General features: G+C 53.8%; 1 protein-coding gene across 2 annotated transcripts in view; it reads left to right on the top strand.

The window, feature by feature from the left end:
• Positions 1-14,493, top strand: part of ATRX (ATRX chromatin remodeler) — a 144,014-nt gene that overhangs the window by 54,157 nt on the left and 75,364 nt on the right. For both annotated transcript variants that reach the window (XM_076053581.1, XM_076053582.1), the window contains exon 7: positions 11,429-11,538. In XM_076053581.1, coding sequence (XP_075909696.1) covers positions 11,429-11,538 — 110 coding nt within the window. The remainder of the gene's footprint in view (positions 1-11,428; positions 11,539-14,493) is intronic.

Genomic DNA, 14,493 nt, shown 5'->3' with positions numbered 1-14,493 from the left:
CCGCTCTCTCCGCCGCTCTCTCCACCGCTCTCTCCACCGCTCTCTCTCTGCGCTCTCTCTATGCACCCTCTCCGCTATCTCTCTCTCCGCCGCTCTCTCCGCGCTCTCTCTCTCCGCGCTCTCTTTCCGCTGTCTCTCCGCGCTCTCTCTCTCCACGCTCTCTCTCTCCGCCGCTCTCTCTGCGCTCTCTCCGTCGCTCTCTCTCTCCGCTCTCTCTCCGCGCTCGCTCTCTCTCTCCGCTCTCTCTCCGCTCTCGCTTTCTCCGCCGTTCTCTCTCCGCTCTCTCTTTTTCCGCCGCTCTCTCTCTCCGCTCTCTCTTTCTCTGCCGCTCTCTCCGCCGCTCTCTCTCTCTCCTCCGCTCTCTCTCTCCCTTGGCGAGGCGTCTAATGAGCGGCAGCGCTGCGCTATTAAGCCGCCGCCCGTTGTTGTTATTTGCGCCCCGCATTGGGAGGAGATAACGGGTCGTGACGCGCCAGCGTGCACAGCCACCACCAAAGACAAAGGTTCCCCACCCCCTCGTGTAGCCTCAACAGACTTGGGGACAAGTGCTGTTAGCCGGAGTAGCAGCGCCTACTACGACGAAGGCCGGCACTGTGGCACACGAGGGTGTGGGTGGGTAGGTGGTCGGCACCATGCCTGCCCGCCCGGCCGTCTTTGTCTCCCCCCCCCGGGTGGCGCCGGCGACGTTTGTGCACACCGCGCCGGGTGCTCGTTTTTTGAGGCCGAGTCGACTTAGGGGAGGTCCGGCTCCGGTTCAGATAATCGTCGCTGGCGGGTAGCCGCGGGCGGGGATCGAACTCGGGTCTTTGCTAGGTTCGTACCGTAGCGCGGCGCTAACCGCTGCACCGCCAACCGCTGCACCGCCACCATCCTGCGGCACTCTTCCCGCCGACGCTGTATCTCCTCCCCATCCCCCTCTTCTCCCCTCCCTCCTCCGCCTCCTCCTCCTCCACGACCCCTCCACCTCATCCTCTGCAAGCGCCAATTTGTAAATAAATTAGGAGCCGCTCTCCTGTGCAGCGGTTTTGTGAATAGTTCCACGCTGGTGTGTATTGTGCATGTGCATGTACAAATATGCTGAGGCTTACGGGGGATCTTTGTTTTGTCTTTGTGTATTTATAAATGTGTGGGGAGCGGGAGTGCAGCGGTTAGCGCTACGCTGCGCTACTAACCCACCAGAGACCCGAGTTCCATTCCCGCTCACGGCCCGAATTATCCGAACCAGTCCTGAGCCTTCCTTAGGTTCGACTCGGCCTCCAATGAGTACCTGGTGCAGTGTGCAGCAAACATCGCAACTGGGGAGACAAAGGCGGTCGGGCGTGGCGCAGGCCACTCACCACCCCCTCGTGTGCCGTGCCGGCCTTCATAGGTGCCGCTACTCGCAAACAGCACTTGTCCCAACAGTCTTATTAAGGCTACACGGGGGATCTTTGTGTTGCAGTCAATGAGATTTGATTTTCACTTTTTTTAAATATAAATTATGGACGTTACACGGTAGCATGAAGCTAATGGCGTGTGCAGTGCTGTGCAGAGGATGGGTGGTAGTGGTGGTGAAGGTTGTGGTGGTGGTGGTGGCGTCGGTTGTGGTGGTGGTAGGGATGTTATAGTTGGCACAGTAGGGGGCACAGCTGGTGTGTAGGCCAATACTCATCTCAGTCGGTCAACCCGTGGCACCTGCTGGGTCTGTCCCGTGACCTCCTGCACCTCGTCTGGCACAGTAGGGGGCACAGCTGGTGTGTAGGCCAGTAGCCATCTCAGTCGGTCAACCCGTGGCACCTACTGGGTCTGTCCCGTGACCTCCTGCACCTAGCCTGGCACAGGGGGCACAGCTGGTGCGTTTGCCAGTAGTTATCTCAGTCAGTCAACCCGTGGCACCTACTGGGTCTGTCCCGTGACCTCCTGTCAGTAGTGAGCCTTCGACAACTTCACGTGGCCTCACGGTGCACCTGGCCTGGCACAGGCGCGTGGTGACGTCACCGTCACTTAGTGGCGAATTGCGGAGTATTGGTTATCGTCATGGGTGATGGTAGGTGATGATGATTATCATGATGGAAATGGTGTCGGCAGTGATGGGAGTGTTTGGAGTTGTGATAGTGATGGTCAAGTTAACGATGGTGGTGATGGTGACTGCTGTGTTGGGGATGGTTGTGATGGTGATTGTGGTGGTAGTGTTGAGGCATGTAGTGATGGTGATTGTGATGGTCGTGATTGTGATGGTTGTGTTAAGGATGGTCGTGATAGCGACATTAGCCTTACACATGATGCTGATAGTGATGGTACTGTTGAGGATGGCGGTGGTGATGACATTTGCACACCGCAACTTAGGGGGGGGGTACTCATTCATAAGGCCGAGTCGGCCTTAGGGGGGGGTTAGATAGGTTCAGACATCCACCCACCGATTCTAATCGATTCTAATCAATGGGCGTATGTCTGAATTATTGGCCCGTGCCGATCGGCCAAAAAATCGTAGCCCGGGTTCACCGGGTTCGCGGCGCCAACTGCAGCGCCTCCGCTCGTCGTAACGCATTCACACGTTCACCGCGCGTGCACGCGCACCCAACCCACAGCTTTCCCGCGCTGTCAAATACCCTTAGCGTCGGCGCCGTTGCTTTTGCACAACAGACGCATTTAATTACGCGCGCGCTATCGCGCATACGCGCACACACACGCACACACACGCACACACACGCAAAGATCCCCCGCACAGCCTCAACAGACTGTTGGGGCGAGTGCCGGCAGCGAGCGGCTATGAAGGCCGGCACTGTGGCACACGAGGGGGTGGGATGGCCAGCACCACGCCCCGGACGCCTTTGTCTCCCCAGCGGCGATGTTCACACATCGCACCGGGTACTCATTTGAGGCTGAGTTGACCTAGGGGAAGCCCAGGACCGGCTCGGATAATCGTCACTGGTGTTGGCCTGTGACCAGGAAACCGGGTTTTATAGCGCGGCGTGCTAACCACTGCACCACCACTCCACATTGACGGACAAAAAAATACGGACAAATATCCCCCGTATAGCCTTAACAGACCGTTGGGGCAAGTGCTGTTAGCAAGCACCTATGAAGGCCTACACAGTACACAAGGGGGGTGGGTGGCCAGCACCACGCCCGGCCGCCTTTGTCTCCCGAGCGACGATGTTTACTCACCGCGCTTAGGTACTCATTTGAGGCTGAGTCGACCTAGGGGAAGCCCAGGTCCGGTTCAGATAATTGTCACCTGTGTTGGGCGTGACCCCGGGTCTTTGTCGGGTTTGTAGCGCAGCGCGCTAACCGTTGCGCCACCACTCGACATTGACGGAGAGACACTGCGTACGTGCAGAGGCTTGTGTTATCTCTCCTTCTCTCGCTCCCCCTATCTCTCTCTCTCTCTCTGTCTTTTTCATCTTAACCGGAGTGAGCTCGTAGTGCGAGTGAGTCACTTGCCGGCATCGCCATCGTCATAACCTTCGTCATCGCCATCATCACCTTCCTCGTCATCGTCACCGTCACCTTCCTCGTCATCATCATCATCACTATATGTCTCATTACATTGATCATCACCATCATCACTATTATTAGCTTCATCGCCATAGTCTTCATCACCATCATCGTCACTATCCGTCTCATTACATTCGTCATCACCATCATAGTCTTTATCATCATCATCAACATCACTATCTGTCTCATTACCTTCACCAACATCATAATCTTCATTGTCGTCATACTCCCTTCCCCATCATCCTTGAGGACAGGAGATGCTCGCTCCCTTGATGCGGGTTTCTTCCGAAAACTGTTAGCACTGATTCATATTCCTTCTCTCTCTGTCTCGCTCCCAAGTTTCTCGACACAAATAACGTAAACGCGTTGCATCAACTCCGCGGGACCCCGATAGCAATGCAACTTGGCACTCCTTCTCCATCCCTCCTCCTCCACCATCATCACCATCTCCTCCATCTCCATCATCATCACCATCTCCATCATCACCATCTCCTCCATCATCACCATATCCTCCATCATCATCATCATCATCATCTCCATCATCGTCACCATCATCATCACCATCTCCATCATCATCTCCATCATCACCATCTCCATCATCATCACCATTTCCATCATCATCACCATTTCCATCATCATCACCATCTCCATCATCATCACCATCTCCATCATCATCACCATCTCCATGATCATCACCATCATCATCACCATCTCCATCATCACCATCTCCATCACCATCATCATCACCATCTCCATCACCATCTCCATCATCATCACCATCTCCATCATCATCACCATCATCTCCATCATCACCATCATCTCCATCATCATCATCACCATCATCATTACCATCTCCATCATCATCATCACCATCTCCATCATCATCATCACCATCTCCATCATCATCATCACCATCTCCATCATCACCTCCATCATCTCCATCATCACCTCCATCTCCATCATCATCATCACCATCTCCATCATCTCCTCCATCCCTCCTATCTCAGTCTGCTAATTCAATTATCAACGGGCAACTCAACTTCGCACTCCGAGTTCTGCCCTTCACGGCATTGACTCCACGGGCGTCGCTATCAGTGGCCGCCACCCCACAGCCTCGCCCCCCCACTAGCACCCTCAGCCTCGCTAGGAGAGCGAGTGCTAGCAGGCGCTGCGGTGATGGGCTAGAACCCCGGGCCCATTCCGGAGCCATGCAGCGCAACGCCACTTAATTCCCTCCTCCTCCTCCTCGTATCTCAGTCTGGTAATTCAATTATCAACGCCGGTCCCTTCTCACAAATTGTAATGGTTTGTGTTCTCTCCCCCCACTCGCTCTCTCGCTCGCCCCCCCCCCTCTCTCCCCCCGCACTCTCTAGATTATCAGAGTTTTAAAAAGTTTCACTCTCCCCCCCCTCCCACCCTGACCCTCCTCTCTCTCCCTCATCTTCTTCTCTCTCATCTCTCACGCCCCTCCTCTCCTCCCTGTGTCATATCCCCCTCTAATGTCCCTCCTATATCCATCTCTCTCCTGTCCCTCTCTCTCTCCTGTCCCCCTCTCTCTCTCTCCTGTCCCCCTCTCTCTCTCTCCTGTCCCCCTCTCTCTCTCTCCTGTCCCCCTCTCTCTCTCCTGTCCCCCTCTCTCTCTCCTGTCCCCCTCTCTCTCTCCTGTCCCCCTCTCTCTCTCCTGTCCCCCCCTCTCTCTCCTGTCCCCCTCTCTCTCCTGTCCCTCTCTCCTCTCTATCTCTCTCCTACCTACATCTTTTGGGAGCGATTAGGAGTGGGGCTCTCCTCCCTAGCCCAAGTCCAGTCCAGCACCCACTCCGCCCCCCCGTGTCCATTATCACATGGGCGCCGCGGTGGCTAGGAGATGTTAACTACCTCGCTTGGTATGCAGGAGATAGGAGATTCGATCCTGACCCTGATGCCCGCTGTATACTTGGAGTTTACGGTGTGTCTCTCTCTCCCAGTGATCGAGTGGATTTTTCTCCAGGCCCTCCGGTTTTTCTCTCCACATTTAGAATCAACATCACGCGTTTAGAGTTTTTGTCAGCTGGTATGAATTTCCACGTGATGATGATGAGCCACTTGGCTGAGCTATCATGTGTGGCCTGGTCGCTTCTGGAAAGGAGCTACAGTGAAACCTTGGATTGCGAGTAACTTGGTCTGCGAGTGTTTTGCAAGACGAGTAATTTTTTTAAATAAATATTAATTTGATAAACGAGCGATGGTCTTGCAACATGGGTAGTACGTACACGCTTTGTCTGCCGAGCGTCACGTGATCACAACTGATATACTGACTGAGAATGTAAATAACAACATCAATATGCAGATGGTAGTCGTTGTGGTGGTTGGTCTAGTGGTGGTAGTGGTTGTGCTGTTGGTTGTAGTGGTTGTGGGTGGTAGCGATGGTGGTGGTTGTGCTGTTGGTGAAACTGGTGGCTGGTGGCCAAAGCTGTGGTGGAGATGGTTGTGGTGATGGCGGTAGTGGTTGTGGTGGCGGCAGTAGCGGTGGCTACGGTGATTGTGGTGATGGTGGTGCTTGTGGTCGTGGCAGGTCGTAGCGGTGGCCGTGGTGGTCGCGGCAATAGCGGCGGTGGTAGTGACGGTAGTGGTTGTCCACTGGTGACGGTGGTTGCGGTTATGGTGGTGTGACGGTGGTGTTCGCGGTTTGCCGTATCTTTGGCGGCAACGGTGGTGGTGGTGGTGGTGGCGGCTGTCGTGGTAACGTTGGTGGTGGTTGCAAAATCCTGGCAGAGATGGAGCGTGGAGTTGTGCTCCGACTGATAAGGGCCCTCGTGCGCAGCGCCAAGTTAGCGGCGCTGCCCACGGAGCCGAAATGAAATGCGTCTGGGCGGCAACAAAAAAACATGTAATTTAACGACGGTGGTTGGGTGGTGGGTGGTTGGGTGGTGGGTGGTTGGGTGGTGGGTGGTTGGGTGGTTGGGTGGTGGGTGGTTGGGTGGTGGGTGGTTGGGTGGTTGGGTGGTGGGTGGTTGGGTGGTGGGTGGTTGGGTGGTGGGTGGTTGGGTGGTTGGGTGGTGGGTGGTTGAGAATGTGAGGAGAGCCCGTGGGTTGACCCGAGTTCGAGTCCCGCTCACGGCCACGAACACCAGTGACGATTATCATCTGAACGGGTCGTGGGCCTCCTCTAGGTCGACTCGGCCTCAAATGTGTACCTGGTGCGATGTGTAAACATTGCCACTTGGGAGAGTCGCCCTTTCTCTCTCCTTGAGTCGCCCTCTCTCTCCTAGTCGCCCTCTCTCTCCTAGTCGCCCTCTCTCTCCTAGTCGCCCTCTCTCTCCGCTTATGCGAGTGATGAGCGGCTACGGTGCGATTTGCGGCGGCGAGGAGTTACAAATTGAGGCTGCTCATCACCACTGCCACCACCACCAACAACAACTGCTGCTGAAAACAACAACATGTTTACGTTTTACGCTTTCAAAACAACTTTCTGGGCAGCTCATGAAATCGCCCTGGGGTGGGTGGGTGGGAGGTTTGAGGGCCGGGGGGGGGGGGCTGAGGGAAGTGGCCATGAGGGAGTGGGGGGGCGTTGTTGAGGGAAGGGGGGAGGAGGAGCTTAGATCCCAGCTGGCAGTCGCTACAGAAGAGAATCTCGCGCGGATTTTATTTTTTTTGGGGTGAGATTTGGTGGAAGCGCAAACTGCCTTGCTCATGGATTTATTTGGCTCGCGGCGTGAGTCCTTGAGGTCGCCCCGTGTGCGTGCCGTGCCGCGCGCGCGTGCGTGTGTGTGTACACGTACGTGTGTATGTACACGTACGTGTGTATGTACACGTACGTGTGTATGTACACGTACGTGTGTATGTACACGTACGTGTGTATGTACACGTACGTGTGTATGTACACACGTACGTGTGTATGTACACACGTACGTGTGTATGTACACACGTACGTGTGTATGTACACACGTACGTGTGTATGTACACACGTACGTGTGTATGTACACACGTACGTGTGTATGTACACACGTACGTGTGTATGTACACACGTACGTGTGTATGTACACACGTACGTGTGTATGTACACACGTACGTGTGTATGTACACACGTACGTGTGTGTCTTTGTCGACACCTGCGTGTGTGTGTGTGTGCACGTGCGTGTCTTCGTTGTGTTGTGTGTGCGCGCACGTGCGTGTTGGTGTGGTGTGTGCGCGGAGTGGTGGTGCAGCGGTTAGCGCTACGCTGCGCTACGAAACTTGGCAGAGACCCCAGTTCGATTCCCGCTCACGGCCAACACCACCGGTGACGATTGTCTGAACCGGTCATGGGCCTCCCCTAGGTCGACTCAGCCTCAAACGAGTACCTGGTGCGCGGTGCGTAGTAAACATCGCCACGGCCGGGCGTCGTGCTGGCCACCCCCACCCTCTCGTGTGCCGTTCTGGCCTTTCGTCGATGCTTGCAAACAGCACTTGCCCCAACAGTCTGTGAAGCCTATAGGGGGAGATCTTTGTCTTGCAGCGGATAGCACGCTACGCTCCGACCCCCGCGACCCGAGTTCGATTCCCGCTCGCGGCCACCGACACTGGTGGCGACTAAGTCGGTCGTGAGCCTCCCCGAGCTGGACGCGGCCTTGAATGAGTGTTGGCGTATCGGCGCGCACTGGCAGTGCGCATCTGCCGGTCATCTCAACCAGTTCACCCACGGCAGCCGGGCTCTGTCACCGTGACCTCCTGCACCTAGCCCAGCACATCCAGTTATTAACCCATAACACTTGTGGCCTGTGTCTCCGTGACCTCCTGCACCTAGCCTGGCACACCAGTTACTAAACCATAACACCCAGGGTTTGCATCCCTGTGACCTCCTGCACCTAGCCTGGCACACCAGTTGCTAACCCATAACACTTGTGGTCTGTGTCTCCGTGACCTCCTGCAGCTAGCCTGGCACATCCAGTTACTAACCCATAACACCCAGGGTCTGTGTCCATGTGACCTCCTGCAACTCGCCTGGCACATCCAGTTACTAACCCATAACACCCAGGGTTTGTGTCTCTGTGACCTCCTGCACATAGCCTGGCACACCAGTTACTAACCCATAACACTCAGGGTTTGTGTCCCTGTGACTTCCTGCACCTAGCCTGGCACATCCAGTTACTAACCCATAACACCCAGGGTCTGTGTCCCTGTAACCTCCTGCACCTAGCCTGGCACACCAGTTACTAACCCATAACACTTGTGGTCTGTGTCTCCGTGACCTCCTGCACCTAGCCTGGCACATCCAGTTAGTTACCCATAACACCCAGGGTCTGTTTCCCCGTGACCTCCTGCACCTCGCAGCGGGGCCTTTGACACATCCTCAAAAGTGCACCTAGCCTGGCACGGGGCGCTGCTGGTGACGAACGCCGCCACCCAGTAGCGAACTTTGTCTTTAAAACAAACTAAATTCATTTTTACTTTTTACCAGTTAAGGCCCCGCACTGAGCTACTGCGAGAGCTAGTTTGCCAGAAGCGCGACCCTGGCCTATCACAAATGATGGCCTCAACCGAAGCGGCGGCTTATCGTCGTCGTTGTGTGGAAATTTATAGCAGCAGCCAAATAACTAACACGCGTGGTGACGTCGATTCTAAATGTGGAGGGGAAAAACCGGAGGACCCGGGTAAAAATCCGCTCGACCACGGGGGAGAGAGAGAGAGAGACACACTCAGATTCCAAATATACAGCAGGCGTCAGGGTCGCGATGGTTACAATGTTGGTGCTTCGCGACAGCAGCACTTGCCCCTGCAAAACCTGATTGAGCTAATACGTTGGTGGGAAGTGCACCTTCATGTTGTATGTATGTTGGACTTCTTTTGCACCGTACGTAGCCAACCGTGTGAATCAGAGGTGCGGGAGGGAAAGACAACAAACTATGGGTCTCTGTGTGAGTCTGGGTCTCTGTGCGTGAGTCTGGGTCTCTGTGCGTGAGTCTCTGGTTCTCTGTGTGAGTTTATGTATGTACAGTGAGGGAAAAAAAGCATTTGATCCCCTGCTGATTTTGTACGTTTGCCCACTGACGAAGAAATGATCAGTCTATAATTTTAATGGTAGGTTTATTTGAACAGTGAGAGACAGAATAACAACAACAACAAATCCAGAAAAACGCACGTCAAAAATGTTATGAATTGATTTGCATTTTAATGAGGGAAATAAGTGTTTGACCCCTCTGTTAGCAAAACCCTTGTTGGCAATCACAGAGGTCAGACGTTTCTTGTAGTTGGCCACCAGGTTTGCACACATCTCAGGAGGGATTTTGTCCCACTCCTCTTTGCAGATCTTCTCCAAGTCATTAAGGTTTCGAGGCTGACGTTTGGCAACTCGAACCTTCAGCTCCCTTCACAGATTTTCTATGGGATTAAGGTCTGCAGACTGGCTAGGCCACTCCAGGACCTTAATGTGCTTCTTGAGCCACTCCTTTGTTGCCTTGGCCATGTGTTTTGGGTCATTGTCATGCTGGAATACCCATCCACAACCCATTTTCAATGCCCCTGGCTGCAGGAAGGAGGTTCTCACCCAAGATTTGACGGTACATGGCCCCGTCCATCGTCCCTTTGATGCGGCGAAGTTGTCCTGTCCCCTTAGCAGAAAAACACCCCCAAAGCATAATGTTTCCACCTCCATGTTTGACGGTGGGGATGGTGTTCTTGGGGTCATAGGCAGCATTCCTCCTCCTCCAAACACGGCGAGTTGAGTTGATGCCAAAGAGCTCCATTTTGGTCTCATCTGACCACAACACTTTCACCCAGTTGTCCTCTGAATCATTCAGATGTTCATTGGCAAACTTCAGACGGGCATGTATATGTGCTTTCTTGAGCAGGGAGACCTTGCGGGTGCTGCAGGATTTCAGTCCTTAATGGCGTAGTGTGGTACCAATTGTTTTCTTGGTGACTATGGTCCCAGCTGCCTTGAGATCATTGACAAGATCCTCTCGTGTAGTTCTGGGCTGATTCCTCACCGTTCTCATGATCATTGCAACTCCACGAGGTGAGATCTTGCATGGAGCCCCAGGCCGAGGGAGATTGACAGTTCTTTTGTGTGTCTTCTATTTGCGAATAATCGCACCAACTGTTGTCACCTTCTCACCAAGCTGCTTGGCAATGGTCGTGTAGCCCATTCCAGCCTTGTATAGGTCTACAATCTTGTCCCTGACATCCTTGGAGAGCTCTTTGGTCTTGGCTATGGTGGAGAGTTTGGAATCTGATTGATTGCTTCTGTGGACAGGTGTCTTTTATATAGGTAACAAGCTGAGATTAGGAGCACTCCCTTTAAGAGTGTGCTCCTAATCTCAGCTCGTTACCTGTATAAAAGACACCTGGGAGCCAGAAATCTTTCTTGTTTAGAGGGGGTCAAATACTTATTTCCCTCATTAAAATGCAAATCAATTTATAACATTTTTGACATGCGTTTTTCCGGATTTTTTTTTGTTATTCTGTCTCTCACTGTTCAAATAAACCTACCATTAAAATTATAGACTGATCATTTCTTTGTCAGTGGGCAAACGTACAAAATCAGCAGGGGATCAAATACTTTTTTCCCTCACTGTATGTTGAACTTCTTTTGCACCCTAAGTCGCCAACCGTGTGAAGGACCACAAACGAAAATACACAAAAAGCACTTCTACAGAAATGAGTTTGTCAATCTAGGTGATGATTTAAAAAGTGCCACAGCTCCCAGCGGCTTCCTAATATTGGAAGGAAGGGCGCGTTCCAGACGGCCGCAGAAGCAGCGCAATCCAAAAGCGCCGCACGATGATTGCCGGCGACCGCCGCCTTCGTTCGACGGCCGAGTCAAAAGCCACCGCTGCTGCTGTGAGGATGACGAGCGGAGTTCGCGTGGCGATGATGATGATGATGGTGGTGGTGGTTTACAGCTCCTTGAGCCCAGCAGCGAGGTGTCCTGCTTCGTGTGTTGCCAGGTGCTTTGTGTGGTGCAACGAGCGTCCTTTGTCCGTGCTGTGTGCAGAGGGGACCCTGCAGAGCATCGTGTCGTGCACAGCTTGCGGGTCGCAGGTCAACCACTTCATCAAGGACTCGCTGTTCCGCCACCCCGTGCTCAAAACGCTCATCTGCAAGGTAACACACTGCGTGTAGCAGTCACCTCAGTTGGTCAACCCCATGACGCCTGGGTCTGTCCCGTGACCTCCTGCCGGATAGCCTTCGACACTTCACGCGGCCTCAAGGCGCACATGGCCTGGCACAGGCGCCGCGGTGAAGTCACCGCACCGCCGCCGAATTGGCGGATGTCTGTGGCTGTTCACCCGCATTTTTTCTCAGTCAGGGTTATCTCAACTCCAGTCGCCCCCAAGCCATGGTTCCTCTAATCCCCCCCGTATCCTAAAGGGCCCCTGTACATGAACCAATTGCTGGATTTGCCCACCTTGGCCTTTTTCCAGGCACCTCACTCGCCACTGCGGATTGCTCTAGGGGGCGCCACGGTGGCTAGGAGACGTTATGTACATGTTGGAGTTTGCGTGTCTCTCTGTCTCTCCCCGTGGTCACGTGGATTTTGTTATCCTCGCCCTGTTTCGCAGAGTGAGTGTGTGGAGTTTGTATTTGAGGGGAGGGATGCCCCAGTGGCCAGGAGACGTTATCTCCCTCGCCTGCTGTGCAGGATGACGTGGGTTCGATCCCGACCCTGACGCCTGCTGTATATTTTGAGTTTGCGTGTGTCTCCCTCCGTGGTGAGATGTTGACAACCTCGCCTGGTCTACAGGAGGTCGTGGCTTCGATCCCGACCCTGACGCCTGCTGCTGTATATTTTGAGTTTGCGTGTCTCTCTCTCTCTCTCCGTGGTGAGATGTTAACTACCTCGCCTGGTCTACAGGAGGTCGTGGCTTCGATTCCGAGCCTGACCCCTTGCTGTGGATTTTTTGTTCTCCGGGTCCTCCGTTTTTTTTCCCCTCCCACATTTTTAGAAATGGACACCGTGGCCGTTTAAGAGTTATTTGTGCTGCTGCTATTAATATCCGCGATGGCGACGATAAAACCGGGCCGCCTCCTCGTCGAGATGCTATCATTTGTGACAAAAGAGCCATGCAGTAGCAGCTCCGTAGGGGGGGGGGGGGTGCTGTGGCGTTGTCCTGTACTTCCCGAGTAAAATAAAACATAGTTGAGAGTAAGTAGTATTTTGGAAAGAATTAAATAATTGAGGGGCAGGGGGGGGTCATGTTTTTAATTTGGCGCAAGGAATGATGTTGTAATTGAAACTCGCTTCAGAGGTATGACTGCTGCCCGCCCCGCTCCGCATGAGCCGACGCCTAATATGTCGTTTTATTTTTTTGCCTTCCCCTTGACAATGCAATCTCATTTTGCGTTTGTCTTTAAAAAAAAGTATAATAAAAAATAATGAATAACGGTTCTCTCTGGCGCCCCGTGAAATAAAATGCTGACAATGGGGCATCTCTCTCTCTCTCGCGCTCTCTCCTTCAGCTCGCTCTCTCTAGCTTTCTCTCTCTCATTCTCTCTCTCCCGCTCTCTCACTCACTCTCGCTCTCTCTCTCCCGCTCTCTTTCACTCTCTCTCGCTATCTCTCCTTCAGCTCACTCTCTCTAGCTTTCTCTCTCTCATTCTCTCTCTCCCGCTCTCTCACTCACTCTCTCTCGCTATCTCTCCTTCAGCTCACTCTCTCCTTCAGCTCGCTCTCTCTGGCTTTCTCTCTCTCATTCCCTCTCTCTTACTCACTATCCCACTCTCTCTCACTCTCTCTCTCACACTCTCTCTCCCACTCTCTCTCCTTCAGCTCGCTCTCTCTAGCTTTCTCTCTCTCATTCTCACTCTCTCCCGCTCTCTCACTCACTCTCGCTCTCTCTCTCTCCCGCTCTCTTTCACTCTCGCTATCTCTCCTTCAGCTCACTCTCTCTAGCTTTCTCTCTCTCACTCTCTCTCCCGCTCTCTCTCTCTCACTCTATCTCTCTCCCGCTCTCTCTCCCGCTCTCTCTCTCCCGCTCTCTCTCTCTCACTCTATCTCTCTCCCGCTCTCTCTCACTCTCTCTCGCCCTCTCTCCTTCAGCTCGCTCTCTCTGGCTTTCTCACTCTCTCTCCCGCTCTCTCTCACTCTATCTCTCTCCCGCTCTCTCTCACTCTGTCTCGCCCTCTCTCCTTCAGCTCGCTCTCTCTGGCTTTCTCTCTCTCACTCACTCTCCCGCTCTCTCTCACTCTCTCTCTCACTCTCTCCCACTCTCTCTCACTCTCTCTCCCGCTATCTCTCCTTCAGCTCGCTCTCTCTGGCTTTCTCTCATTCTCTCTCTCACTCTCTCTCGCCCTCTCTCCTTCAGCTCGCTCTCTCTGGCTTTCTCTCTCTCATTCTATCTCTCTCTCCCGCTCTCTCTCACTCTCTCTCTCTCTCGCTATCTCTCCTTCAGCTCGCTCTCTCTAGCTTTCTCTCTCTCATTCTCTCTCTCTCACTCTCTCTCGCCCTCTCTCCTTCAGCTCGCTCTCTCTGGCTTTCTCTCTCTCATTCTATCTCTCTCCCGCTCTCTCTCACTCTCTCACTCTCTCTCGCTATCTCTCCTTCAGCTCGCTCTCTCTAGCTTTCTCTCTCTCATTCTCTCTCTCCCGCTCTCTTCCTCTCTCTCATTCTCTCTCTCTCCCGCTCTCTCTCACTCTCTCTCTCTCTCCTTCAGCTCGCTCTCTCTAGCTTCCTCTCTCTCATTCTCTCTCTCCCGCTCTCACACTCTCTCTTGCTCATTCTCTCGCTCACACTCTCTCTCTCTCTCGCGCGCTCTCTCCCGCTCGCTCTCTTCACTCGCCACACTTCTTACTCAACACAACGGCCACACCGCCCTCGCTCTCTCTCTCTCGCTCGCTCGTTCGCCGGAATTATCGTAGTCAATCTCGTGTGGAATAACCGACTGCCCGTCGAGATTTATAACCGGGCGGGCGAGAGAGCGAGAGTGCGAGCCCGCCTATTGAGATTCATGGCCAGGTGAGAGTCAATTGGGAATTCCAAAGCGAGGCTTGAATCGACGCAGCTGCTGCTGCCGCTGTTGCCGCCGCTGCTGCTGCTCCGCTATTAATCCGGGTTCTCAA

The sequence above is a fragment of the Petromyzon marinus genome, chromosome 61 (genome assembly GCF_048934315.1).
Source record: "Petromyzon marinus isolate PM22_M1 ecotype Great Lakes invasive population chromosome 61, UKy_Petmar_22M1.pri1.0, whole genome shotgun sequence".
NCBI lineage: Eukaryota > Metazoa > Chordata > Hyperoartia > Petromyzontiformes > Petromyzontidae > Petromyzon > Petromyzon marinus.
Note: the sequence above shows the minus strand (reverse complement) of the source record. Positions and strands in the feature narration are given on the sequence as shown.